The sequence below is a fragment of the Pezoporus wallicus genome, unplaced genomic scaffold, assembly GCF_028554395.1.
Source record: "Pezoporus wallicus isolate ANWC-B61680 ecotype Strahan unplaced genomic scaffold, APGP_CSIRO_Pwel_v1 contig_6732, whole genome shotgun sequence".
In the NCBI taxonomy this organism is placed as follows: domain Eukaryota; kingdom Metazoa; phylum Chordata; class Aves; order Psittaciformes; family Psittacidae; genus Pezoporus; species Pezoporus wallicus.
In genome coordinates this window covers 1,569,981-1,597,775 of record NW_026638638.1, presented here as the reverse complement: position 1 = coordinate 1,597,775, position 27,795 = coordinate 1,569,981, and the positions used below count along the sequence as shown (strand labels likewise).

Genomic DNA, 27,795 nt, shown 5'->3' with positions numbered 1-27,795 from the left:
ATATATATCTTAGATCTAACTGAACTTAGAAGCCACTTGTTTATTTAGCTTCCAATCTAGTCAGTATTTTCCTCTTGAGGGAGCCATACTTTTTGCCTTGAAGTAACTTTGTAAAATAGTCTTGCACCTGACAGTACTGCTTTAGTCATATGTAGCTGAGAGCTGTTGCTTAAAGAAAGCCATGGTGGGGGGGGATCAAGGTAAACTTGTGATCTGTGTTCTGGTTCAACCCTTCACTATGCAGGAGCAGCTTAATAAAAGATTAGAGAAATGCTGCTTGTGAGACTTGCCTCCCTTTGGTCAGTGTTTTGATGGAAGCTATAATGCTACTCAGTTTGCTTGATGCTTTTTTACTAATGCTAATGAGGGAGTGGAAGCAAGGGCCTTACAGCAACAGTTAACTATATCTTCTCAAATTCTTACAGACCGTGCAATTATGTGATTACAAATGGATTTTTAAATGCCAAAAAATGCCTTTTTTAAGAGTTAGGTCTGAGGAGTGTTGGAAATACCTACTTTCAAAAACGAGCCTTCAGACACTGTAATGAACTTGCTTGTCAGTCTTCTGTGCAATATCTTTTTCCCTTCTGGGTGCTTTAAGAGTATACTGTATGTCTTACTTTGTTTTGATCAGTATATTTTAAGAGTGTGTATATTGGCTAATGATGGATTTTTTTCTGTACAGCATGGTGGAAGATGTTTTAAAATTTTGCACTTTTCTAGGATTTGCAAGTTTGTAACCTGAAATTTTTAACATGCACACTTTTGTATATAATTAGCATTGTATATATTTAACATGAGTTTGAAGCAAATAAAAGTAATTGAATGCATAACTTCTCCCTTTATTAATAGTGGAAAAATGAAGTTAAATGTGTGGGAATACACTAAACTAACAATTCTTTAATTTAGCAGGTAAAGCTAGGCAGCAGGAACAGCTGACTCTGTGTCCTGTCTTAAATGTGTTAAACATTTGGTGGAGAAGGAATGGAATGGCTACATGAAAATACAGACCCTTTCAGGCTAAGAATAGCTATGATTACTCAGGTATTGCAAGAAAAATTGTCCTTTTGCTGGGAAGGAGAGATGTCTGAGACATGAATTAGGGTGGGAAAAAGAGCCTATTAATGCATATTTATTTATAAAGATACGGTTTTTCACCCACCCTGGGACTAGAAGCATCCCTTCCCTCCCTCCTCATTGTGTCCCCATTTAGTGACTTTTGCTGCAGAATATACAAGGCTACAGATTCTGAAGATTACTGTCAATCAGGAGGAAACTGAAATCTGTTCCAGGCTCATGTTCAGTTGGTTTCTTACCCCTGTAAACAAGAAAAACCATGCTGTGAGCTTTAGCAGGAGCTAGGACTGTGCTTCCATCTGTTACTAGGGATAGAACAAGGCATCCTTATTCCTGTCAAGCAGAGTTGTGACTCTGTTTCTTCCCTGCATCTCAGGCCATACATATTAGATTTCTTAGTTTCCCTGCATCTTGGGACATACATATTAGATTTCTTAGTAATGTTTATATGACAAAGGCATGAGCTCCCTTGTTCTGGAGTTCAATGCATTAGGGCCAAACTGGCATTCCCCTGGCCTTCAGTAACAGCACTGACTACAGGGGCACTTTCTGTGAATGGTAACTATAGTTCAGAAGCATAAGCATTAGTGGATGTAACACCATAGAACTAACTGGGTAAGCTAGACATCCTTTAAGTGCTGTCATACTGCCTACTCATCTGGAGCATAACGCAATACTCATATTTTCCCCAAAGAGAAATGGAAGCAAGGGATTAAGGGATTCTGATGTGGGGGACAGGCACCATGGACCAGGAGTCTAATAGTATGTCTCTTCCTTTCTATCTGAAGGAGAATATCAATTCAAATGAAGCATTTACCTCAAAAACAGGCGTGCTCCTGTCACTCCTTGCAAGGTGGCTTTGTCTCCTTCCACTAGCAGCATCGCACCTTCCCGCAAGCCCTAATGTAGGTGGTAACATTTATTGTCATTATCAAGCTATTTGAAAGGCTAGAGTGCTTGTCACAAGCAGGCCAGTCTTAGTGCAGCTCACCATGACTACAGACAAGACTTCCATACATATTTCTAACAAAGATGCCAAGGTAAAACTCGGTGAGTTACCTTGCTTTAGAAGCCAGTTTTGTTTATTTCTCACTTTTAACGGAGAAACCATTAAGTGTATTTTTTCCATGATTACTTCTGCTACCACCATTCTTAGATCCAGTTTGGGCCAAGCAGCAGCCAGCTGGGTTTGGCAGAGCACAATTTGTATACTCCAAGCTCAAGCACAGACACAGGAAACCCTGAGGTCCCACTCTCCCATACAGACATACTGTAATTATAAACATACTACTGAATTGAGCAAATTCAGAAACCTATGGAGATTAGAACAAAATTTAAAGTTAAGAGTATCTTCAGAAAGATTACAGGGTGGTATCTTACCAGCTGCATGCACACCACCTCCAGTGTACAAGAATACAGCTGGTGGCTGGTGACTGGAAAGATCGGAGCTGCCTTAAATACAGTGTTTTGCAACAGGACTCCAAACATCTAATGGGCAGAATGTGTTTAATTTGTTCTAACCCATTTTTTGTAAATGAACAAAATCCAAATTTGAAGCTCTTGGCTAGAATACAACTAGCCTTCTATACCACAATTCTCTAAGGCTTGGAACTTCAGGCAAGGAAAATGACAGTGAAAGGTAGCAAGAATGCATATAAATATTTACCATACTACAGCCATATAAAATCAGTAGTAGCTCCTGACTGGAAATTACTACCCACCAGAACTGGAGGGGTGTTTGGTTCTTCATGATACTGGCGAATTCTTTCCTCTCTTGTCTCCTGCAATAATGAATGTAGATTTAGCTGCCTAGGAAGTCAGGTAGGATTTGGAGCTATCCAGTTAGTGCAACACTGAGCAATTTCATAACATTAAACAAAACAGGCACTTCCCCTCAAACAGAATGGAGTGACAGGATTGACTTTAATAGATAGGTATTTTACTCTTCATCATTAGCAGTAATTGCTGCAGGTTGATCAAACAGAACCCACACAATCCCAACCCTGGTAAGTCTTATTTCCACTCAATTCAACCAGTATTTTGGGGGTTTTGGTTCTGGGGTTTTGGTTGTTTTAATGCTACCTGTGTGTGCTCACCCTCAGAACATGAGCACTGAAGCAAATAAATGAGATTCCACCTTCATGGAGGAGGTTAGTGAACCATGAATTTCCACTGATTAAGTATATGCTTGTCATCAAGTAGGTATTACACTGAAGAATTTACTTCTGTGAGAAGCTCTGCCATGTTTCCTAAGAGCTTGCTGCTGAACTGAGCAACAGTAGATGAAGAAATCGAACCAGAAGGATTTGTTGGTAAGGAAAAAGGAACGCAGCAGGGACTTGGTACAGCACAGAGCTTCCAACGTCCTCTCGGAGAAAGAGCAAAAGTTATTTATAGGGAGAAGACTGCCTGCTTATCTAGTGACAAGCTGATTAAATGGGTACCTACAACTTCATTTAGATTCTAGAAGCACACCCTGATCCTTCATCTCTTCATGCTTCCCTAATTCTTAATACTTCTCTAACCATGAAGAAATTTTGCTTACAAGGAGAGAAGTTTTTTGGCTGTTAAAAAGATGCACCACAGAAACTGTTCTCTGAGGAACTGGCTCCTAGCAAGCTATTCAAGAATCAGCTCCTCCGTACAGAGGATATGGCCATCTTTGTGGTTGAAGTTTCAGCTGTACCAGTACATGTGCTTGCTTGGCACTGGTCACTACCGGGTATGCTCTCTTTGAGGACACTGGTCCCTAGGTATTTTCTTACAGAACAAGACTGCATGCAATCCTAAGATCTCCCTGTTCTGATAGTTCCTTCAGACCTTGAGATATTTAGGCCTCTTAATGTATGTTTAACTTGAATCACGCAGCAGGCAAGACAGATTATAATAGGACTTTGCAGAAACACAGTGCATGGCCTCTTAATGTTTCAAGTTTACCTCCTTCCCCCACCCCTCCAGTTCCATACCAGGTATGAAGCAGCAGTATTTCAGATACTGCAAAGCTTCTGTTTGTGAGAAACACTTTGTTCCATGTCAATAATACTGATGCCAACTCCTCTTCCCATTCAAAGTAAAACTTTAGGAGGGAGTAAAGTGTTACTGCTTCATTGGCATTTCCAGGTGCTCTAGGAAGCAGCTGTTAGACATCCTATAGCTTTTGTAAGGCCTTACAAGTGCACATTATCATTAAACCTCTGCACCCTGATTCCTGTGTTAGCTCTGGCATCCTTTACTTACACCCATGTGACTGCTTTTAACATCTGGGTCCAGATAGTGGGGGTTAATATTAAAAGGAATTAAGCCTAGGGCCTGCAGGGAAGGTGGATAAACAATTGGCATATCATTGGTAGTATTGATGCTGATGGTAGCGACATTAGTTCCTGCGCTGGATCCCATGTAAGGAATCCCATCCTGAAAGACAAAAGCAATGATTAGTATGTAATATCACAACTAGGAACTGCATTTTATAGCATCTTCTATCAATCTCAGAGACTCAGCAATCAGATCAAAATCCTTCTAGCTCATCTGATTGTTAACTTTACAGATGAAAAGCAGAACAAGAATTCAGGTTTTGAGGTGGGCAACAGATTGTATATGTCATGGTTGTCAGAGAACTAGTTGTTGAGTGTCCTATACTCACAACTCTGATCCCAGTGCAAGAAGAACTCATGAGGTTGTCAGTGCATATACTGGACTCCGCTGTCGAGAGACTGGTCTACATTTCAGTTACAGGAAATACCTGAACAGGTCTTAACTAGCTTCTGAAAATAGTAGATTGTCTGAAGCTGAGTACAGTGGTGCCACAGCATCAACTTACCAGTACTATAAGCAGCCAGTTTAGGGCTACTTTTGGTATTACTACTACATACATAATACTGTGCTGTACATGGAAGGATTCCATATAAACATGCAAGTATGTGGATAATGCTGAACAATTTATAAAAATAAGCTATCTTGAGAGAACTGGTGCTAATATAACCAAGTAGTTATCTAGACTTTGTGAGGACTCAAACATTTTCTGGCTTTTCTGCTCAAAACTGGCACTGGATTTCTTTATATTAAGAGAGCCTAGCTAACCTTTCTTCTTGGCAGCTGGCCTTTTCAAACATATGGTGCATCAATCTGCCTGAAGTCGCTTGGAGTTCCATATTGCTAGAGGAACACCTCGCTTCTGTTCTTCTCCATGGATGATGTATCTTTGCTGGGCCTTACAAAATTCACCAGTGAGAATGGGGCTGCTGACCAGAAGAGCTCAATGGCATGGAAACTCATAATTCCAGGTTAAGGATGTACAAGAGGTAATTACACCACTGTCAGCACCAGCAAGAGGACATAAAAGGACATGTCTAAAAGGCACATAGGGATACAATTCTATCATCAGTTTATTAGCAAAAGATCTACCATGTGAACAAATCAGTATATTAACAAGAAACAAAGTAGACATCTCAAGCTGAAAATCAGGATTTCTGGACATAGATTAAATCTTGCACTGCTCTTCATTACTATGGTAAATTGAGGGCCTTACTTCTAAGGTACTACAGAGCACTGTCCATCACAAAGTCTTGCAGTCCCACATCTGGGAAACTGCCCTAGATAGTTTGCTGACCTTACTCTTTTCAGGCTTCAATGACTAATGACAGCCCTATTTGGCCACAGAATCCGAGTTCACCAGGTTGCATGAGATGGCTCAGTACTTGAAGCATATTAGAAACAAAGATGTAGAATCAACTTGGATTAGTCTGAACACCAGCTTATGCATGAGATCCTGCCATTCAGACTTGGCCCAAGTCTTCTAGTTTTTACCTCAAGAACTCTTTTTCTGATCTCCTGTATCAAACTGTTGTCGTAGAGAGCTTTCAGGAGACGGAATGTGTTTCCACCTCCTGTAGAAAGAGAGCCCAGCTTATTTAGTGTGCTTTCACCACCAGTTTTAATTGAAGCTCTTATCAACTTGGCAGGTTCAATCATTTCTATGCTCTATTCAGGGTAGTATCCTGCTTTGAGCAGCAGTAAAACCAGAAGCTTCAGAAAGATGGTCATGGGGTAGGCTGTGGGTTCATGCCCCAAGTCCTTGTGACACTGATGCTGGCTGTTTGACAACTGACACTGTTCTTATATGCAGGAGCATGGTATTAGGACTATGGTCAGTTTAAGCACTGGATCTTCTTGGAACTGATAATTGAAACTTAATGGAGATGAATTTCCATTAATGTCTCATATTTCCCTCCCCACCACTAAATTTAGGGTGCTATTGTTCCCAATTAAAGTACTGTTTTATGTAGTTCCTAATAATTGCTAAATCCAACTTTTTCATTGTTGTCAATGCTCTAAGCAGGCCTAATCCAGTGCTCTACATAAACCCTCATCAGGGAGCAGGAAGTAGAACTTACCGATAAATATTGCTTCAGATTTCCTTACAGCTTCCACTGGATCACAAGATTCATGAATGCTGTCCAGCCCATAACCTTAAATGAAAAAAAGTATTTACCTTTGCCACTTCAATTTGATGGAAGAATGTGGTATGTCCAGTTCCTCCCTACCCACCCCTGACCCTAAGCCAAATGCCTCACCAAACAACCAGGGAAATTTCAGAGAACTATACAACATAAACCAGAGCATTTGTCTAGCACAGGGCTTCTGCATCCAGCTGTACCAATGGAAATGTCTGCTTTACGGATATATGTGCTCAGTGTCCAAGAGCAGAGCATTTCACTCAGCAGCTGTAGGCTCAGGCACGAAGTCATGATGAGCATTACCAACTAACTAGAAAATAAGAAAAAAGCTGTCAGTCTTCAGCTTGGCTGTGAGTCTGAACAGGATGTCTTGCATTAGTGCAAATATCTGATCTGAGTGTTGTTTTAGTAATGGCTAAAATGTCTGGCCTTCACAGATTTGGCTTGCTGGGGTTCACTGAGTAAGGGAAGTGCCAGGAGAGATGGAAGAACACAGACATGCGATAGCAGCAATCTTTCTGCAAGGCAAGGAGCAAAGTGCAGGTCAGGGAAGTGAGTACTGACTATTCCTACAGTAACAAATCCAAAGTTAATGGTGATAGATAAGAGGTGGAGGTGTTGCTGTAGGCTGCTCTGGAAAGATTATTGCTCTAAACAAAGTTCAGTTGCTGCTCAGCATGGAAGCACATTACGGTAATGTTTTATACCAGTAGTTGCACGGCTTGAGCAGAGGTTTCAGATGTCCTGGAACAATCCCCATGTGATTAAGGAGAATAAAAAGATGCCCCTTAGGAATAAACATTTCCTTCCTGAAGTGGTTAGAAGTGTTTACAGTAAGATTTCTTCCGGAGGCCTCAAAAGCATCTGCTTCGAGGTAGGAGTCAGCAAACAACTTCCTGCTGTCCGTAACTGCGCAGGGAGCAACAGAGAGCCGAACCCATCCCCACCCAGTACAACACCCTGTGACAGAGCTGTCCGCCCAGAGGCGTTCATCGCCTCGCCTCCTCCTCACGCCTGCCCCACGGCGACGTTTCCCGGCAGCGGCCCGAGGGACCCGGCGCCGGCCCAGCCTTACCCAAGCTTTCAAACTTCGCCCTCGCGGTCCTGGCGTAGGCATCGCGGTCGTGCAGGGCGTAGGGAACGAACAGCACCCGCTTCACCTTCCTGGAGAGGGGAGGGAGAGAGCTCTTAGAGGGGTGGCGGGCGGCCAGGGCAGGGTCCCGCAGCCCCCGCGCAGCGCTTACTCCCCGAGGAAGCTCTTGATGTGCTCCTGGCAGTGGCCCAGGTACCCCCCTCCGTGCAGGGTGGAGTTGGACACCAGCAGCAGACGCCTCGGGCTCCCCATACCGCCGCGGGCGGTGCGTGCAACCACAGCCCGCCCTGCCCCAGCTCGGCTCGGCGCGGCGCGGCCCGGCCCGCCTCTTCCTGCCCCGCCGGAGGCCCGTGAGGTGGGGCTCGGCTGCCGCTCCCGCCGCAGCCCCGGCCCGGCCTTGTCTGGACATGCTGGACTTCGCTATCTTCGCCGTCACTTTCGTGCTCATCCTGGTGGGCGCCGTGCTCTACCTCTACCCGGTAATGCTGCCGGCAGTGGGAAGGGAGGGCGCACGGCCCGGTCCCCGCTGCAGGCGAGCAGGCAGCGGCCTTGGGGCCGAGCCGCCACCTCTCCTTGGGCGTTCCCGGCCCCTTCCACATCTCCTGGGCTTCGGTGGGGTTTCGGGCTCTCCGTGGTCGTGCCCTGGGGCCCAGGTCCTGCCGTGGACGTGGCTGGTGCCGGCGGCAAGCTGTTGTGCAGGGCGGCCCGGCCACGTTCTGTGTGAATCCCTCTTGGAAAGGCTTTGTCTGCTCACCTCGCAGTGCTGCACTGTGCGGCTCCCCAGGGCAAAATCTCGGTGTAGGATCTGCATTGCAATCCTGACCCTCTAAATCTTTGTGCGGGGATCTTTCTTCTAACCAGGTGAATAGTGCTGGTTTAGCCAGCGGGACCAGGCACACACGGTTGGTTTCATCAGCCTTAGCCGATTTGAGGCCTGAAGATGTAGCTTATCTAGCATTTGGTTAACGTTTGTAAGTAGTGCAGTAGTATTGATGTGGAGAATCCAGCTCTCCTGCTGGAAAACTGCGGGACTTGTATAAAATCTTACGTTCAAGGAGGTTGATACGTTTCCTTTTACTCCAGGCATCTAGGCAAGCATCAGGTATCCCTGGGCTGGCTCCAACTAATGAAAAGTAAGTAGTTTCCATCTCCGCATCGATCAAGTTCAGCTTTGACAGAGGATACAGTTCATGACCAGATACACACTTTCTGTTCTCCAGGGACGGCAACCTTCCAGATATCATTGCCAGCAGGAGTTTGCATGAGTTCCTGGTGAACCTTCATGAGAAATATGGCCCACTGGTGTCTTTCTGGTTTGGAAGGCGTCTTGTTGTCAGCCTTGGCTCCATTGATCTCCTGAAACAACATATTAACCCCAACCGGTTGTGTAAGTGTTCTTTACTTTGTCTTTGAGTCTGCTTGTTACTTCTGGCCTTGCTGGGCATCCCTTGTCAAAGGAAATTAAGGTTTCATTCTAAGTAGAAAAAGTGAGACTTAGTTTGCAGCTGACATGGTGGTTAAGGTATGGATTTGGTCCTGCTTATTGGACTTGAGTATCAGTGACCAAGAGTTGCTGCTGTTCAGTGGCTGTCAAGAAATTAGTATGCTTGTGTCTTTTACCATCTCCTTACAGACAAATGTTTATGGAAAGCATCATGCTCATTAATGTCGCTTGAAACAGCAAGGTGAAGATCCTGTAACCACTTGACATACATTTTAAAAGCAGCTTGAAATACAGTTTAAGAGGGGAGTTTTGCTAAATTAAGTCTGGAAACAGCTGTGCTAGTTTGTGATAGCCCTGTTGTACGTTTCAGTCTGAGGTTTAAAGTATTATTTGAAGAAGTTCTTTAACTTTCATTTTATTTTGGTATGCAGAATTTTATGCTGAAAACCTTAAATAATCTTCTAGTCTCAGAAGTGGTGAGTGGTGCTGGTAGCTGAGTTGACCATCGTAGTCCTGGGAGGGTATTTTAATTTATGGTGTGAGCATCTTAGGTGTGTGTTTTGCGTCCTAAGGTGATCACAGACACTGTGTTAACTCAGTTGTTTGGGCTTAACCTCTTGTTTTTCCAGTTTTCATCTTACAAGGTTGTCTGAGGTGCTGGTTGCACATCTCTGACCTGTTCCTGTAGTCTGTCTTTATGCACAGGAGGTATCTTATCATTGCTTTATGCTGGGGTTGTGATGGGTAAGCTTCTTGTGTAGTTGCATGACAGACTTGAACAAAATGGTGACAATCTGGGGAAGGAGTGGGAGTTAAGAAAGATCAGCAAGTCACAGTAGATAGCAGTGGCACTCCAGAAGGTGGAAACTCGCCCGGAAAGATCTGAATGCACTCAAGCGAGTTTGAGGGAAATTGAACAGACAGTCCCAGGAGTGGTGACAGGCCTCTGAGCAGGCAAGTTCCCTGAAGTGTTCTGAATTTGGGAGTGCTAAAATACTAGAGAAAACTAAATAAAGTTCCTGGACTTAAATGTGGGAAATGAAGTGACCTAGGCAGCTACAGGCTAGTCCAGTGTCCTGCTATGCTAAGGGCTGAGCATTTTTTAAGGATCGGGATAAATAGGGAATGCACGCCTTACTTCTTTGATAATTAGACTAACAGACAAGGAAAGTGATAGAACTGTGTTGCTGTCAGGGTTTTGGTTCAGAATTTGCTTGGATACTGCTTGAGTTGTCACTGAAGCTGGAGGTAATGGGATATCAGAAGTGGAAGAGGAAGCAAGGCTGGATTGTGTTGAGAAAGTGAAATGCTGTGTTGGGGAGGTGAAATACTCCCACTTATGTTAGCAGTCTGCCTTGATTGCATCACGCTGAGACCCCTTGTCAGTACAGGGAAAAGGAGTGAGATGGGTAACCTTGAGCCTGGGGTAGCAGAAACAGGAAGAGGAGGAGCAAAAGCAGGCTGCATTAATTGCCTGCAGGGTGAAAAAAAAGAGGAGAGTATGTTGAGTCACGTATAATCTGTAGAGAGAAGAAAACATCTCAGCTATTATACAAGATGAACATGAGCCAGACCCGGAATCCTGTGTATGGCTCTGACTCTACTCAGGCATGATTTTGAATAAAGCAAATGTAAAGAAAGGCTGCCTGTGCTCTCAGGGAAGGTGGGAGCCTGTCAAGCAGGAGGAGCCAGTGAAAGTGTGTTCAGCCCAGCAGAAGGAAAAGCTTATGGGGCACATCCTCATAAAGGCAGCAGCAGCAGGCTTAAGAAGGGCTCTCATGAGCTGTACTGAACTCTGACTTGAAAAAGCAGTGATGTTGTTTCAATGCTTCCCTTTTAGCACTGATACTTGTCGAAAATGCTCAAACTTTTTTAGGGGTGAGGAATCTTTGATTATTTTTCCTGGAGCTTTGAGGTATAAACGGGCACATAGTAGCTAAGTGGCTCTAGCAAAGCACTTTCTGTATCATTTGCTCCAAGGGGACCTGATAAGCAGCCTTCCAGTACCTAAAGGGGGCTTATGAGAATACTGGGGAGGGACTTTTTACAAGGGCATGTAGTGACAGGACAAGGGAGAATGGCTTTCAACTGAGAGAGGGTGGATTTACATTAGACATTAGGAAAAAGTTCTTTACTGTGGGGTTGGTGAGACACTGGAACAGGTTGCCCAGAGAAACTGTGGCTGCCCCATCCCTGGAAGTGTTCAAGGCCAAGCTGGATGGGGCTTAGAGCAACCTGGTCTAGTGGAAGGTGCCCCTGCATATGTCAGGGGGATGGAACTAGGTGAAAATTTCCCTTCCAACCCAACCCGTTCTGTGATTCTTCTGAGCACAGAGTGCTATGGAGCAGGAGACAGCCACTGTGGACTATCCAACTCCTGACTCTCCAATGCCACCTGAAAACCCTTGCCGTGTGACTCCTCCTCAGTTTGATGGGGTAGCTGAGGGCAGAGCTGCCCTTCAAAGATGCCTGCTCGTTGGTTTCCAAGTTTGAGGTGTAGGGTTTGGCTCCAAGTAGCATAGCATCTCATGTGTGTCTCTCTCCAAGAAGTCTGATATGACAAAACTTCTTGGAGAGAGAAAGTGAGAGAGAGGTGCTGATAGTGCACCTTTTATGAGAGCCTTGAAGTTGGACTAGTTTTATTTGTAGTTATTAAAAGGTTCCCAGTGCCAGGAGACTGTTTCCCCTCATGCTTAAAGCAGTGTTTGAAGTTGGTATGTTTTCATAGCTTCTTAAAGCTTGGTTGAGATTAATTTGTGAAGAGAATTCAAAGGAAGCAAAACTTTGCTGCTGATACCGGTGATTCCTATGAGAGGCTAAAGGGAAGTAGTCCAGTCCTGGGAAGGGTATGGATGTGAACAGGGGGGACTAATTCAGGATCAGCAGTAGCAGTGTGTTCAGACACCCACTTGGGAAACTCCCATGAATCGATGTTGCCTTTTGGGTTGGGACAATGAACCTGAAGCACACTGGGTGCTGTAGATGGAGTTATGAGTCCTAGCCTGTGCATTTGTACTGTGCAGCTTCATAGGTCCTTTCCATCTCTGATGTTCAGTTCTGTTTGGCATCTATCTTGACTATCCAGAGTTACCTTTTCTCCATATTTACTTACAGTGGTGTCCAGGAAATTGCTCTGAGGATCTTGGGATGAGAGAGATCTCCTTGTAAGTGGAAAGTACGGTCAAAATTTCAATATGAGGACTGAAAACATTACCCTAGAGATGTTTTTAAGACAAGAACAAAGGAAGAAGTCTGTTGAAGTACTGGCAGGCCAGAGCTCTGTCTCAAGAAGCAGTTTGCACCTTGTGGAGTCACTAGCCTCTTGCAGCTGCAGAGAAACAGTAGTTTCTCAAATACTGTGAGGTATGGCCAGCCCTGAGCAAAGGGCAGCCTGGGCCCTGCAGTACTGAGGTCACAACACTGAGTGGACCAGTGGCATGGGACTGCCAGTTTGCACTAGGGACAGGGGAGAAAAAAGTGGAGCTTATAGCTGATCCAGCAGGTTTCTTTCATATGCACCAGGAAAACTGCAGTTTCTGCAGGTGACTGTGCTAAGCATCCTCTGTCTTCTCCAAACACCTCTGTTTGCCAGATTTGCTATGTGGGCTTTACCACCAGCCGTGTGTCTTTCTGGCTACTCTGGTACTGTGCCTAGGTCTGCCAGGGCCAGTCAGCAGAGAGCTGTTGCATGAATAGCAGCAGCCACCACTCCATGGCAGAGTACCTTGGAGGAGGAATTGTCAGCAGCAGCTAGAGTCACGTAACAGCCTGCTCCACGTGGAGAACCTCAGGTACCATCTGCTGTGCCAAACGACACATACACATACTCCTTGTCACTCAAAGTGAGAAAGGGGGTAAGATCCAGATCTTAAAAACATTGGAAGGCAAATTATGTGAGAGAAAAGCATTTAGGAAAGTTTGCCATGTTCGTGCTGTCTGGCTTCGTTAGCTTCTTTTGTGTCACTGGCTAGTAAGTCCTCTGCAGGTGGGAATTGTCTCTTCTTGTATGGTTGTCCAGTAGCGTAATGAGTCCCTGAATCTCTGCTGGGAATCCTAGATACATCCACATGGAATCCTAGATACATCCACAGTTGGTAGAGTCCCAGCCTTGATGTTTCCTGATGCTCCAGAGGTTTCACTCTGCACCTGGGAGAAATAATAGATTGTGGTAAACAGTGAAAACACTCCTCTTGAAACCCTCCTTGATTGTTGCTTCCAAGTAGTTCCTTAAAGATTCTGTCAGCTCTGCAAGACCCACAGAAAAGTTTATAGAGAGGGAAAAACACAGACCATACTTTATTGCACAGTTTTGTATTACCACCTAATTCAGCAAATTGATGATGGTGATTAAATTCAGAGTTAAAAATCTAACTGAAGTGAGCCATGGATATGGATAATAGAAGGTATGTGTTCCTGTCTATATGCTGTTGCAAGTGTCTGTATGGAAGGAAGATGGAAAGTAAGGTGATTAGCAGTAGAAAGCATTCTGTAGCTTAGTAGGGTACTGTTTTCTATAAGAGCTTTTCTGCTGGAGGCAGCCCTGGCTGAGAGAGGTAGGTGTTAGTTTGAGAAGGGCTCTTAAGCAGGGAACTCTGCATACAAGAGAAATCATGCAGAGCAGTAGGGTGTCAAATGAGGTTTGCTGGGGCTGTGAAGTGAGGTAAGGAGTGTAGAGAGCAACTTCTGGTGAAGTATCTTATGCAAGCTTATATACCTTGAGTGCATAGCCGTGGTCAGGGCAGGAGAATGCACCAGATGTCAAGGGGGAATGTGCTAGAGGGCTGCAGATGAGTCTGGAGGAGAAGGGAAAGGAGCATTGTCATGCTCACTGTTGTCACCAGGTCAGTGGCACAGCTAGCTGGGAACTGGAACAAGCTTCCCAGGCATTGTTACTGAAGAGTTACTTGGTAGAGCTAGCAGGCAGCCTCTGTAGGAGGGATGGAGCCTGACACAGAGATCTTATGAGGTTCCAGCTCCAGCCCACACTGAGCAAGAGAAGCTTGACACCCTGAAGAAGCTGTTCCTGGGGGAAGGAGCCATGCCTTCCTCACTGGCCAGAAGTAGCAGTGCCTGATTAAAGAGGTTGCTGTTTTCATCATCCCTGTGTTGTGTGACTGACTTTCAAATGGTATTTCCTTTATCTGTTTTCAGTGGATCCCTTTGAGACAATGCTAAAGTCCCTCTTGAGGTACCAGTCCAGCCTGAATAGGGATACAGGAGAGAGTCACATGAGGAGAAAGCTGTATGAAAATGGTGTGACCAAGGCCTTGCAGAGTAATTGTGCTCTCATCCAGAAGGTACGTAACTGTAACTGTCTTTGTACAGGTTCACAGGAAAGTTTAGTGAGAATGATTGCTAGGATAAGGGACCTGCATTCAAATTAATGCTGGGACTATAAACATCTGAGGCAGTGAACAGCGTCTGCCCACTCAAGCACGGTGTGAATATTTGGTTTCTCTTAGCTCCAGTAAGTTAGAGGGAAGGGCTGATCTTGGTGATTTTTTTTTTTTTATGCCAAGGTTCCAGATGCAGTTAAATATACTGGAGAATTTGGATTCTAGATTTATTTCCCAGGACAGGAGGGAGGAGCAAAGAACCACCTACTGGGTCCACAGACAGGTGAAGAGCTATTCTGTTGGCTCAGTTCAGCAGCCAGAATATGTTTTCCTATCTGGAGCTGTTAGAATTCAAGAGTTTAAGGTTGCTTTTGTGACAAAGGGAACAAGAGATGAGGACAGGCATGCCTTGTTGGGGGAAAACCTTGAGAAGAGGCCAAAGATATGAGGCTAAAATGTTACTGTTTAAATTAACAATGGAAGGAAATCCAAGAAAGAATGTAGCTTCATGCCATAGCCTTGAAAGTGTGGTCTGCCTTAAGAACTGGGTGGGAATGTCTCCAGGGTGTGTTTGGTAAATAGGCTGCTGATACTGCTGCTGCCAACTAATGGTTCCTTCCCTCTCAAGCTGTCAGAAGAGTTGCTAGCCAAATGGCTCTCCCTCCCTGAGGCACAGCATGTGCCACTCTGCCAGCACATGCTGGGCTTTGCCATGAAGTCTGTCACGCAGACGGCTATGGGCAGCAGCTTTGAAGATGATGCGGAAGTCATCCAATTCCGCAGGTACCATGATGCAGTAAGTGTCACAAAGATCCAGGATATTTCCTGTTGTATTTTTCCATGCCAATAGCACACAGCTTGTGTCAGTGTACAGTTTAGTTCAAGCTACTGCAAAGACTTTAACATTGATGTTAAGAACTTAAAGGCTCCACCTCAGTTGTCCCAAGCTTAAACTATAGAATCATAGAATCACAGAATAGTTAGGGTTGGAAAGGACCTTAAGATCATCTAGTTCCTACCCCCCTGCCATGGGCAGGAACACCTTACACTAAATAATGTTACCCAAGGCTTTGTCCAACCTAGCCTTGGACACTGCCAGGGATGGAGCATAAAAAGAAAGATCCTGCTGTTAATCCTGCTGTCATTAGTCTAAGGTGTTTCTAAAGGGTCTGTGGGGATCAGTAACCTAGATCCAATGGCAATTGAGAGCTATTTGGTACCTAAGCTAGTTAAACTCTACTGGGACTGCCAGTGGAACTTTTCAAAGATCTGAATGCTCTGTGACATTGTGGAGAAAGGAAAATCTGAGGAAGTCCCAAGCTGTATCCTCATCTGAGGATGTGAAAACGGCTGATGATAGGGTCAGAAAGAAGCAGTTCCATTTCCCATTGAAGATTCCCATGCCTTTTCCCCTACAGTTGTAATTGCAGTTGTTTCATTTCAACTCAATTTCAGCTATCATAGATGTAATATCTGGAATGGGATATGGTGTCCTAAAGAGGAGAGCAGTTCCATATTCAGAGGAAGTCTTTCTTTTATTTTTTGTTTTCTTTTTCCTGAATAGGAAAGAATGGAAGAGTGCCAGCAGTCTCAGCCTGTGGTGAGTGATGGTGCTCTTCTCTCTGTCTTTCTTTCAGATCTGGTCAGAGGTTGGGAAAGGTTTCTTGGATGGGTCCCTTGACAAAAACATGACTAGGAAGAAGCTCTACGAAGATGGTAGGTTCTTCCCAAAATCATGATCTTCCTCTGACTCTGATTAATACTTAGAGTTAGCTAGTGTATGGAAGCAGTTAATTTGCCAAGCTCTTTTGGCTTTTCTGCAGAGTTGGTCATCATGCCGTAAGCTGCCAGATGTGTTCTCCTTACTCTCACATAAGATCATTGTTTTGGAATTGTGTGACAAGCCTGCTATTGTGCAAAAAGTTTGTAGGAGTAGAACTGTAGTTCCCGGTCTAGTTCTAGGATCTGTCCAGTCTGAAGACTGCTAGAGGATCCTGGGAAGTACTGTGGTTTGCTTGCTGCCTTCCTATTCTGTTTCCAAGCATCCACTTTTGACCTCTTTTGGAGGCAGGCAAATGTGGAGACAGAAGGAGCCACTTGATTTGGCCTGTATGATCATTCTTAAGATGCAGCATCTGGTGAATGCACTGCCAGTCACTCACAAGGCACAAGTACAGAGGTTTTTTTTTTGATATTTTAGGTATTTGATGGATACCTTTCATGTGATAGCCTCTGATGTGCTGTTTCAAGGTAATATGATTTTCAGGTCTAATGTGGCAGTGCTTTTATTTCTCATTATTTCACAGTAAGTTATTTTATTTTTCAGTTATTCCATCTTTTTTGTTGTTACTAGTTAATCCTTTCAGTATTGATTGATAAGATGTTAAACAAAATCAGCTTGTATCTAGAACTAAGGATTTGCTTGTAAATCCGTCAATTCCAGTGTTTCCTTCTTTATGTTGCTAGTTCTGTGGATTTCAGAACCTGAGGACAACTACTGCCCCATTAAAATGAGCCTCTCCCATGGGCACTTGTTCAGGACCCTTCCTGAGTTGTAGTAGTATGATACATTAGGACACAATTTTACAAACTCCAAGTAGTGAGGCTTGGTGTTTAAGTGTTGCTGGCCTTCCTGTGCGGAGAGGAGGGAGGAAAGGTAGTTCTAAAATAAAAGGGCTGGATTGGGCCTTGGTGAATTGAGTTTCACATCCAACTTCTGCTCTACATTTCCTGGGTAGTCTTGAGTAGGTCATTTAAATCAGACGGCAGATGGCATCTAGGTCCCCAACTCCCCCTAGATCCCACAACGTCCACCAGGAGTTAGGCACCCAGTTATGTGGCTCTTTGTGCCAAAACCCTCCCGTGTTTTCCCCACCTTCTCTCTCTCTGTGCAGACTCTTAAGCACAGAACCATCCTCTTGCACCATGCTTGTAGAACCCCTAGCGAAAGGGACAGTGTCAGTGGCTGGAGGTGCTGTCACACTTTAGTAATTATAACTCTAAAGCCCATGCAACTGGTGTTATCTGCCTCAACCATTATTTTATATGGGGGCTGATTAATCACATTCTCTGATGGTTCAACACTTAACTGTTATTTGAATGCCCCTTACATGATTTCAGCTCATAGATTACATGTCTCAGTTATACCTGTAAGGATGGCTTTTTATAGTCAACCTGTCTTACTTGGTTTCTACATTTTCAACTAAATTGAAGATACCACCTTCCAAATTGACAGTAATGTGTGACAGAGGCTGCTTCTGTACGTGAGACCAGCAGGGACAGCTGGTCTGAAAATCTGCTTGGGGAAATGGATTTGCTTCTCTGCAGCACTCAGGATGACCACATTAAAAAAAGCCACATTTCATTTTGCTTCCACAGCTCTGATGGAGATGGAATCCACCTTAAGGAAAGTTACAAAGGAACGCCGAGGCAGATCATTCAACAGGCACGTCTTTATAGACACCTTGCTGCAAGGGAAACTGAGTGACCAGCAGGTCTGTGAAGCTTTTATATCATGATGCAGTGATGGAGTTTTGCTAGATGGGCAGCTCATTACATTTCAACCTTTGATTGATTTAGGTTTTTGTATTAAGTCAGATTTCTTACTAAAGCAGGGTTTCTTGCTCTTTTTTTCCACTCCTACAATGTTTAATTGCATTAGACTTTGGTAGCTTTCCTTGCCACTGCTTCATTGCTATTTTTATAAACCAGAAGTATGTTAATATTAGGCATGTCTTATGTACCATTCCAGTGGAAGTTATACAGAGAGTTCATTCCATGTCTTCTAGATGTATTTCCTGCTCTCTGCACTAAAGGGATTTCATGTGCTTGAGTGGAGAATGTGCCACTTCTTTTTGATCTTCTAAGTCTTATAATCTTCATTCTCTAAAGTAGATTTTATTTCCTAGATTCTAGAAGATACAATGATTTTCTCCTTGGCAGGATGCATAATCACTGCTAACTGTAAGTACTGATTGTAGGTAACTTTTCATCCTTACATTCAGCTGTCTAAAACTGTGTGTGATGACACTGACACTTATTCTAGGCTAATAAAGAATTATATTCATCATTCTCTTTCTCCTGAGCTATGGGTGTATAGAAGAGGCTAATTTTTACATCAGACACTTGACACAGATTCACAGCTAGTGAGCTGAAACTAAGCTGTTTGACAGCCTTCCCAGTCTTTTGGTGAACCTTAGAATTTCTTCCTATTGCGTTTCGCTTGCACTCTGACCTGAACCAACTGATGCTAAATTTGATGAAAAAGCACCAGGAGATGTAAGCCACAAAGATCATGTTATAAAATAGGTTCTGGCACATGGAAGGGAAATTAAGGCAGAGTTCTGGAATCTGACTGGCTGCTTTGAATTTCTGTAGGATAGGTGTGTTCCATGTGTGGAAGACTTTCAAAGGAGCTACTTCGATGATTATCAAGTGCTGTATCTCAGCCAGTGGGGCTGGGACTCCAAAGAAAACCTCTCAGGTGCAGCTGGGTGTTAAAGAATGTGCAGAGTAAATTTGGTAACTATGATAAAACTCTCCCAGAGAATATCCTCTCCAAGTACTCCAGGAATATGCTAATTTTAAGGGGCTTAAATCCTCAGGGATTCCAGATAGTTCTCATGAATAGATGGTTTGGACTGGTAGAAACATTCCCTTGTAGCTTTAGGGAAACTGCGTCTAACATGCTTCTTTCTTATGCAAGGTTTCTTTTTCACTTTGACATTGAAGATACTTTTTGTCAGGTACCTCACAAAAAGATGTAGGGGAGACAAGTGCTGGCCAGCCTGCTGCAGAGAGCTGTAGTGGAGCCCCAGACATTGGCTGACATCAGTACTTGCCTGAGATGTGCTGGGGAAGCCACCTAAATAAGGGATTTTTCTGATGTTTTGGACAAACCAGCCTTTCATTTGCATGGTTTGTCTGATAACCCTGGTTCCCCAGGGCTGTGGGGCTGTGTGGTCCCTTCTCCAGAGCTGTGAGGGGGAGTGGCTCACTGCACAGTTCCCCAAACTCCTCATAGCATTGGAAAGAATTTTAGGGTCTCTACTCCTGCCACTGAATGCAGAATCAGTAGAGCCTGCTGTGAACAGAGGTCACTCTTTTCTGGGTCAAGAAGTAATGTTGCAAATACAGAAAGTAAGAAAACTGAATGCAGTCTGTAAAGGATTGAATCTTGTGGGTCCAGTCTTGTCTTGATTTCTTCCCCAGTGTGTACCTGGGCAGTCTATTTCCTGACAACCTCAGAAGATATTCAGCAGAATCTCTACAAGGAGATGGACCGTGTTCTGGGGAAGGGACCAATTACACATGAGAAAATCGAGCAGCTCAGGTGGGTCCCATGGAAGGAACAGCAGAGGAAGGTTACTTCATGTGGTGGGGACAGAGGCTTCATGTGCTGGAGCCTGATGTCCAGCCTAGACTGGGCCAGAAGAAGGCGTCCAAAAGCTACTCCCTTCTTTTTGTCTGGAAGGGATCGAACCACAAGTTGACTTGCAGCACAGAGGGAATATGCTGAAGGGCTTCTGGATGTGGGGACCAGGCTGCTCTTTTCAGGGTGTCTGTAGGAAACCTTCTAGGTTCATCAGCAGAATCAATGCCCTTGCTGCCAGGCCAGTTTGTTTGCTTACTATCTTGTTTCTGATCTAGTTTTCCAAAAGTAGAGGTAATCATTTTAGTGATTAGATTGGTGTTAGACATATTTAGAGAGAAAGCAGGGAATAATCTTCTTTTCAAAGGCTACAGGATGATGACTGATAAGCAGTGTACCTTTGTTTTATTTTGCATTTGTTGGTGCAACTGTGTGTATTTTGTATTGGACTAGTGTTACAGTTTCAGTAGGGGAGTACTGAATATGTGGGTTTCTTGCTGCTGCTTGTATGCATGAGAGGTCCGGCAAAGGGGCTGGTGTGTTTATACTTTTTAGCAGAGTTTTTTTTTTTTTTTTGTTTAAAATCTGGTTAAAAAAACGTGGCAAAGAGAGATCTTGATAACCTTCCCTAAAAGCTGACAATGAGATTTAATGCTGCTTTCAAGCATGTTGGGACTCCTTGCCAGAAAAAAAATGAAGTGCCTCAGTGTGGCTTGAGACAGCTCCAAGAGCAGACTGTGACCCTCAGTACAGCAGGTGACTCAGCTCTCCTTGCTGCCACAAGGACATGGACAAGCTTTTCTCTGTGAGGGTTAAAGTGACCAAATCTTACCAATTGCAGATACTGTCGGCAAGTTCTGTGTGAGACAGTGCGGACAGCGAAGCTCACTCCCATTGCTGCACAGCTGCAGGAGCTGGAGGGCAGAGTTGACCAGCATACTATCCCCAAAGAGGTAGGGCCATACTGAGAGCACTAGGTCACTCTCCTTTCCTGTAGGGGAATTTGCTATTTCCTTTTTTTCCCGTGGAGGGGTGAGGCAGGAAGACCATTTCTTCTGATGCAGTTGAACCTGAGCAGCTGTCTGTCATCTGCATGTACAGTTTAGCTCAAAGTTTGCCCTGCAGTTCCTCTGTGGGAGAGGCTCTGTGGATTCATGTTTTCCTGCTGAGCAGATTTGCTTCCAGTTCTGCATCTACCAGGGACGAGTCAACTTTTGAAGGGGCTTATGGACTCAGTTGTGCATAAAAGAGCAAAATTTCAAGCCTGATCATATCACCCATGTTTCCCACACAGTGTGGTACCTTCCACTGCAGAGGATAAAACAGTCCATACACACATGACCTCAAGAGTAGAGGAATGCGATCAGACCCTCTCTACTAATGGCTGCAGCATGTGCCTTAGAAGTTAAGATCCTAACATCTGGCCATGGATTATGGAAATCTGTATATGAATATAGCATATTATCTTTTTAATCCACCTAATAAATCTGAGTAGTCTACAGAATAATTGTCACCCAGCAGGGCTGTCCAGACATGTCTTTAATTGTGCGTTTCTTTCTGCTCTGACGTACACGTCCTAATTTTCTTTGCAGACACTTGTGCTTTATGCTCTTGGTGTGATGCTGCAGGATAGTTCATCTTGGCTGTCACCATATAAGTACGTAAAATCAAAGACTTTTATTGCAACTAATTCCTTTTGGGTTTTAATTAATATTCTTTAGATCTTGGAGCACAGCCTGTTTGGCTGCAGGACCTGCCTTAAGCAGATCCTGGAGATGAAAGCGAGTCTGTAAGAAGATCAATTTATGAAGGTCTTGGTTTGTTTGTCTCCATGGGTGGGATTTTGGGTCAGTTCAAGTCACACGTGCTGCAGTCTGTGTGTGCATGTGCGTGTAATAGTTTAATAAAAAACTACTTTTGCGTGAACACACGCATGCAGATTCTGTGGCAAATGCCAGTAAATTCTTTTTAAGGTTTTCTGTGAGAGAGAAACAGTGATTTGCATGGCTTTGGACTCACTACTTGTCATCATGACACAAAGGAGGAAATGTCAGTCTGAAGTTTTATTTTCCCAAGGAGAAAGGAAATGCTTCCTCATTTCTTCTGTCTGTGAAAACAAAACTGGATCCAGGCCAGTATTTCAGAGGTTAAAGAAAAAATTGCTGTAGCTGCTGTGGCCTCCAGGTGGCAAATATTAACATGTATTTGACTTGCTTCACTCGGGCTGGGAAAAAAATGTGGGTCAGTTATTCCAGACAGAGAGAACAGACAGCTGGGATTTAGAAGAAAGAATAGAGCCTTTAGAACAGCACTTGTCCTCTCCTGCAAGTGTAGCTCTTACAGAAGGGTCAGGCATTGATGCACTGACTCGCGAGTATCTTGGGGATTGCCCACTAGGATAGGACATGCACTGTGTTTAGGAAGGGTTTACTGAGGCCTTGTGGGAGGGACCATGAGGACTTCTATGAACACTTCTATGAACACTTCTATTCCGAAGAGAAGGGGGTTGTGGTTTAGCCTGAGGTACATGTGTATTTCAGTGACAGAGAGAGATCAGCTCTTTGTGATCTTTTTATCTAGCTACCTAGTGTACAAAAATATTGTGCGTGGCTGTTTGCCCTCCCTATTTCTTTGTTAGGCGAATGCATTTTCTTTCCTATTACAACATCTCTAATTTGCTTCTTCAGTTCAGGGAAATGTAAGTTTGATGCTGAGGGTCAGCACCCACATACCTTTTCACCTTGGTAGAAGCAGAGCTTGGATGTTCAGGCAGCTAGCCAAAGGCTTGAAGTATAAGCAGAAAGATTTAGCTGAAAGTGAAAGAGAACTGACTCCCATCCATCAAATTTCCTGATTGCTCTTTTTATATATATATATTTAAATTGAGTTATATTTTATTAGCCTCCCTGTAGTTAGTTGATTATGGGACTCTTGTTTTAACTCATGGCAGCCTTGGATAATAGTTTTCTCACAGCCTTCACCATCCTAATGCTGGAAGCCACTTTTCTCACTTGAATGAGTCACCAGCTTCCCTCCCCCAGCCCATACACATACACACACCACCTGTTTGAAGACAAGCGTGAGGGGCAAGTTGAAAAGGGAAGTATTTTTGGAAGTGATAGAGGAAGGGACATGGGGAGAGAGAAAAGATGACAAATCAGATTGTATGTGCCCTGGAGGGGAATAGGGGGCAGGTAGCAGCATCAGCTCAGCTGTGTACACAGGCTAAATACGCACTGCTGAGAGGTAATGCATATTAGTTCCAGCCCTGTGTTGCACTAACTCAGTTTATCAGCATTTTGACCAAGCTGGGACACAGCTGAGCAGCTGGGAACGTCAATGGAGTGGATGCACAATTGCCTTCATATATGTGTATGGAATTACCCAGCATGATTTAGAGAGAGCAAATTAGTGAGATTCAGTATCTCGTTGCCAGTTTCTTTGCTCATGTGCGTTCGCACATGTGCCTGGGGAAAGAATCCTGTGCCCACATAGAAAGCCTGAGTGTGTTTTGTCTTTTGTAGGTTTGACCCGGAGAGATTCAATGAGGAATCAGCCATGAAAAACCTCTCCTTGTTGGGTTTTTCAGGAAGCCAGGAGTGCCCGGAGTTAAGGTGAGCACAGGGAAGGAGGTCTTTGTGTGTGACTGTGGCAGACAGGAGAGAAGGTGCTTTCAGTCTCTTCCTGCTACTGCTGAGACAATCCGTCCAAGCTGGCGGTTGTTCTTTGGCAGATTTACATCATAGCAAGGGTTTTACTCTTTTTTTCTTCCCTCCTGCGTCTTCCCTCAGGTTTGCCTATATGGTGGCTACAGTTCTCCTGAGTGTCCTGGTAAGGAAACTCTTTCTCCACCCAGTGAAAGGACAAGTCATGGAGACAAAATATGAGCTGGTAACCTCACCAAAGGAAGAAGCATGGATAACAGTGTCTAAGAGAAGCTAAGAGTGAGCATAACAAGGGGCTAAAAATGCCAGCAGTGAAGTTCTGACCAAGAGTCTTAGGGGGTATCATGCTGGCACCAAGCTGACTCAGCCAAGGAATTTTACATCCAGATTTTATTACCTTGCACATTCTTAACCACATGCCTCTTTTGGGTACTTTTTCTAACTCAACCAGTCATATTAAAGTAGATTTCATCTGTATGCCTTTTTTACATTTGCTTTTGGATCTGTTTGCAAAGGAAGCAAGAAAAACTTGCAGTGGTTTATGTATGAGCTTTTGGGTGTCAGCTAGTCAAAGACCAAAGCTCTGGTTAATCTAGCCCCTTTTCTACAGCAGCCAGAGGTAGGTAATAGTGCTTCTCTTATCCAGTGGAATGCTTCTTCATGGATCCTAGTTAGAGAAGACCTTGGAGAAACAAGGACAAATCCTTTCTCTATATAGAGGTATTTTATTCAAAGTGTCTTTCCTTCCCTTCAGCTATAGCTAAAATTGTCAGGAAGAGCAGATATATCTTGTGAAATGTGTGAGTGTATGTGAGAGAGAGGGAAATGAAGCAGGGTGGGAATTGAACCACCAGTTCTTTTGCTGTGTAATCTTGCCATGCTGTGGGGTTGCAAGAGAACAGATGACTGAGAAATGCTAGTAAATCAAGAGGAATAAAATTGATTTGGCCCCTGAGAAAACAGAGGCATCAGGAACAATATAATGAAATGAAATAAAACCGCAGAACAAAGCTGTGAGAGATTCTCTGTCCTGACTTTTCTGAGGGCAGTGTCTAATCTAATCAGCATCAGAAATTGACAGATGCTTGCAGTTCATTCAGCACTTGCAGACCCATTCAGCATGGGTCAGCAAGAGGCTGGTCATGCAAATACTGGAAAGAGAGTGTGATGATTTTATAGGGTTTTGGAATAATGTTGTACTTAATAATTTAAAAGCCTTTCAAAGAATCTTTTTACTGCTCCAAAATGGGTGCCAGCCAAAGCAGCATCACATGCCATGTGTTCACATGCTTTTCCCTGCTTCTTTCTCTTTTGGCCATCATAGGCTAGTTCCTGAGAGATTTTTCAGAGCCCCACTGAAGAGCTTGTGAGGTAGGAGCCTCTTACCTCCTTGTCTCATTGGGGTAATTGCCATCTGACTTCTTTTTCAGGTTGTGTTTCTCCCCCTCCCCTCCCTTTTTTTAACTCCTCTTATGCAGGATCACCCTTTACCTGATCTTTTGTAAGTCTTTTCCTCATACACCTGACTCCTCTGTTAGCTGTGGTTCCTAGCCCCTTTCCCACCCAAAGCTGTGTGGTGGTAGGTGAAGTGTTGTTCATACTGCAGTGGTGTACACAGCTACCGATCCACCACAGAGCAGGCTGGAAGCCTGTGGCTCCAATTAGAGCTACTTTCTGCTGCCTCTGCAGGCAGGGCACACATACCTGGTAGCTGCAGTTCCCGTTTCTACAGATATTGCTCCTCTCACTGGCACCTTCCAGGTCAGGAAATCTGCTGCTCTTATAAAAATGTTTTGGCTCTTATATTGCTGCCAAGTGCCAGCCTAAATGCAGACCTGTCAGCTCTTATGGGGTAACATCTGATGCCAGCCTCTGTGGGCACCAGACAAAGAAGATTCTGCTCTTGGGTTTAATGTGTGAGCTCTGCTTTTGGTGGAGCTATAGAGATTCAAATCTCCACCACCCCAGTGCAGTTTTTGTTGGGGAAAAGGTGGGACAGAGATACTGTTCTACTGGGATTTTGTCTGCTGGGTAGAAAAAGGAGTGTTGTGTAGTTCAGCTTGCTGCCTGACTTGCATTGATTTTTATAATGAACTGCAAAAAAGCTCTTGCTAATCTGACCTCCATTTAACTGAAGGTTGGTCATGTCCCCAGATGGTGATTCATGTTAGGTTTTGCTTCACTGCTTCTGCAAAAAGGCCTGTTTTTCTTGAAGGTTGCAGATGTTTCCTAAAACTTCTGGAGAAATCAGTTAGGTAAAGGATTTTAATTTAAAGCATCCCTGGTGTGCAGACAAGGCAAAATGGAGGCTAAGTTATTGCCGCCTTGGGGGGAAAAAATGGTAGGGTAGCGCTGTCTTTGCTAGGAACTGCACAAGGAATAGCTGCCTGTTGTATATTTGAGTGGCAAAGATCTGAGATCTGCTTTCCTGTAGCCATGTCATAGGGGTGAAGCTTTCAAGCACCAGAAAAGCTTCCCAAGTGTGATTGTTCAGACTTCTGTTATGGCATTTTTCTGCCTTCCTGGAGCTGTACAGGCCAAATGCCTTAGAGCAGCCCTTCCCCAGTTACAAGAATCAGAAATGGGAGTAATTCTCCATAATTTGTCAGTCTGCAGAGGTATTGCATCCTGTAAGACTGTGCTCTTAGGCTGAGCCAGTAACCAAGCGTGGTAACAGGAGTCCCTGAGTGATAGAAGAACGTGGTCCAAAGTGATTAGTTTGTGTTTGCTCAAAACTGCTGTCAAAAAACACCCTGACTCATCAGTTAAGGAAATGTGTTAAGGATGGAAGGAAAGGGGGGGGGGGGGGAGGGGGTTAGGTGCTCTCAAGCATTTGTTATGCACTGCTGTAGTGGCATTGAGGTCACAGCGACATTGTTTGCTGAAGTCTATCAGTTTCCATTCCTGACTCTGTGTTGGTCATTTCAGTGAGCCTAACTATGCAGATTTAGTGCAAAACTCATCAGTCCAACTCTGGATCCTTTTCCTGTGCAGCAGACCCCCTTTTTTGTGTGGGAATGTTCATGGATCAGAGCTTTCTCATGAAGTTTTAATCTATTTTGATTGGAAGCTTGAAATACCGGTTTTGTACCATTCCTCCCCTTGTCCATCATGTACTGTTGTCTAGTTCTTGTTTGGCCTGATTTCTTAAGTAATACTTGTGTTTGTAGTACGTGCTCCCCTCCCCACTTATGTTTGACCATTTTCCCCGTTCTCATTTCACAAGAAGTAACTTCTGAGCCTTTGAGGTAAATCAGCTGCATTTGACAGGAATCGGGGTTTGACATCTCAACACTTTTATATTTCTACAAATTTAGGGAGGTGGGGAGAGGTGACCTGGCACAGGGAGTCTGTGCTAGATGTGTCACAAGATTGCAGCCAAAGCCAAAGCATTGAGAGATGCTAGCGTGGGGAAAAGCCTGAGTCAGCGCCTGCACTGTAGCAGATAGCCAGTCTCAGGAGTCAATAGAGAACAGGGTTTTGTCAGTCCTGCTGCTCAGACCCATGCACTAAGGACACATCTAAAGCCCAGAAATTCCTTTCTGGCGGTAACATGGGAATGCAGGCAAGCACTGCAGCCTGTAGAAAAACAGGATGCCTTAGTCTAGGAACAAAGCCAAGAGGGGGAGGTTGCTTCTATAATGCAGGGAATTATTGCTTTCTATGCTTCATATTCTGTTCTACACCAGAAAGCTGCTTAACAGATTCCACAGGATGGTTTTGAAATGCATACAGAAAAGCTGTCATTTCATTCCTTGGACTCTTATTGTAGAATAAGCTTCTACAGAGGGCTACAAACTCACGGAAGGTGGAAGACTAAATATATCTCTGTGCCTGTACAACCTGCTGCTCTCAGAAGCAGGCAGCCAGCACAGGTGTCAGGAGCAATCAGGCCATCACTAATTGGTTGTTATGGCTGTTTTTTTTTAGCTGACAAAGCCTTATGCTTTTTCCTCTTGTGCTGGTGGCAACTGGTGATACAGTTAACTTCGAGACAGCTTATTGAGCTAGCTTCTCACTACCTCCGAAATAGCTATGAATGATGTTACCTCTAGATTTTAATTAACCTGGGCTGGATATAGAGCCATTCTTGCGAATTAGTAATAGCCTTCTGTTCCTAGCAGTTCAAGGACTTGCTGGTAGTGGCTGGGGCATGCAGCACAGAGTTGGGGGCTGTATGTTCTATTTTCCATCATGAAATAGAAGGCATGTCTTTGCAACTTCTGTCCTTGCTGCAACAATAAATGGTGGCTGTTGGGTAGAGTGGATGTTTGCTGATTTAAAATATCTTGGTCAGTTCTCGTACCAGCTCCCCCATTAGCTGTGCAGTTATGTGAACCTGGGGCTGCTGGCAGT

At 44.2% G+C, this 27,795-nt stretch overlaps 2 protein-coding genes across 3 annotated transcripts; one reads left to right on the top strand and one right to left on the bottom strand.

Annotated features, from left to right (window-relative positions):
* Positions 1-693: 693 nt before the first annotated feature.
* LOC130600422 (alpha-aspartyl dipeptidase-like) lies at positions 694-8,190 on the bottom strand. 2 transcript variants are annotated; one of them, XM_057411742.1, is made up of 8 exons: positions 8,060-8,190; positions 7,606-7,690; positions 6,468-6,542; positions 5,881-5,960; positions 4,315-4,488; positions 2,799-2,858; positions 1,895-1,977; positions 694-1,318 (listed from the first exon to the last, which is right to left on the bottom strand). In XM_057411742.1, exons 1-8 carry the CDS (start codon positions 8,069-8,071, stop codon positions 1,240-1,242), a joined length of 648 nt encoding a protein of 215 aa, XP_057267725.1. In that variant the 5' UTR covers positions 8,072-8,190; the 3' UTR covers positions 694-1,239. The 2 variants fall into 2 exon arrangements, with proteins under 2 accessions (XP_057267725.1, XP_057267724.1); XM_057411741.1 differs by lacking the exon at positions 8,060-8,190 and adding an exon at positions 7,775-7,936 and having other exon boundaries at positions 7,606-7,694.
* On the top strand, positions 7,998-23,916 carry LOC130600419 (cytochrome P450 20A1). Its single transcript, XM_057411736.1, has 13 exons — positions 7,998-8,102; positions 8,707-8,756; positions 8,844-9,010; positions 14,219-14,364; positions 15,032-15,199; positions 16,041-16,119; positions 17,782-17,897; positions 18,312-18,366; positions 19,615-19,735; positions 20,616-20,727; positions 21,367-21,431; positions 23,299-23,388; positions 23,566-23,916. The coding sequence occupies exons 1-13, from the start codon at positions 8,031-8,033 to the stop codon at positions 23,714-23,716; spliced, it is 1,392 nt and encodes a 463-aa protein (XP_057267719.1). The 5' UTR covers positions 7,998-8,030; the 3' UTR covers positions 23,717-23,916.
* Positions 23,917-27,795: the final 3,879 nt, after the last annotated feature.

Coding starts and splice junctions, on each gene's coding strand:
- LOC130600422 (XM_057411741.1), bottom strand. CDS start 7,875: ATGGGGAGCCCGAGGCGTCTGCTGCTGGTGTCCAACTCCACCCTGCAC. Junction 5,961..6,467: donor ATCTGAAGCAATATTTATCG/GTAAGTTCTACT, acceptor CTCTTTCTACAG/GAGGTGGAAACACATTCCGT. Junction 1,319..1,894: donor GGAGCACGCCTGTTTTTGAG/GTAAATGCTTCA, acceptor TCTTGTTTACAG/GGGTAAGAAACCAACTGAAC.
- LOC130600419 (XM_057411736.1), top strand. CDS start 8,031: ATGCTGGACTTCGCTATCTTCGCCGTCACTTTCGTGCTCATCCTGGTG. Junction 9,011..14,218: donor TATTAACCCCAACCGGTTGT/GTAAGTGTTCTT, acceptor ATCTGTTTTCAG/TGGATCCCTTTGAGACAATG. Junction 19,736..20,615: donor GAGAAAATCGAGCAGCTCAG/GTGGGTCCCATG, acceptor TACCAATTGCAG/ATACTGTCGGCAAGTTCTGT.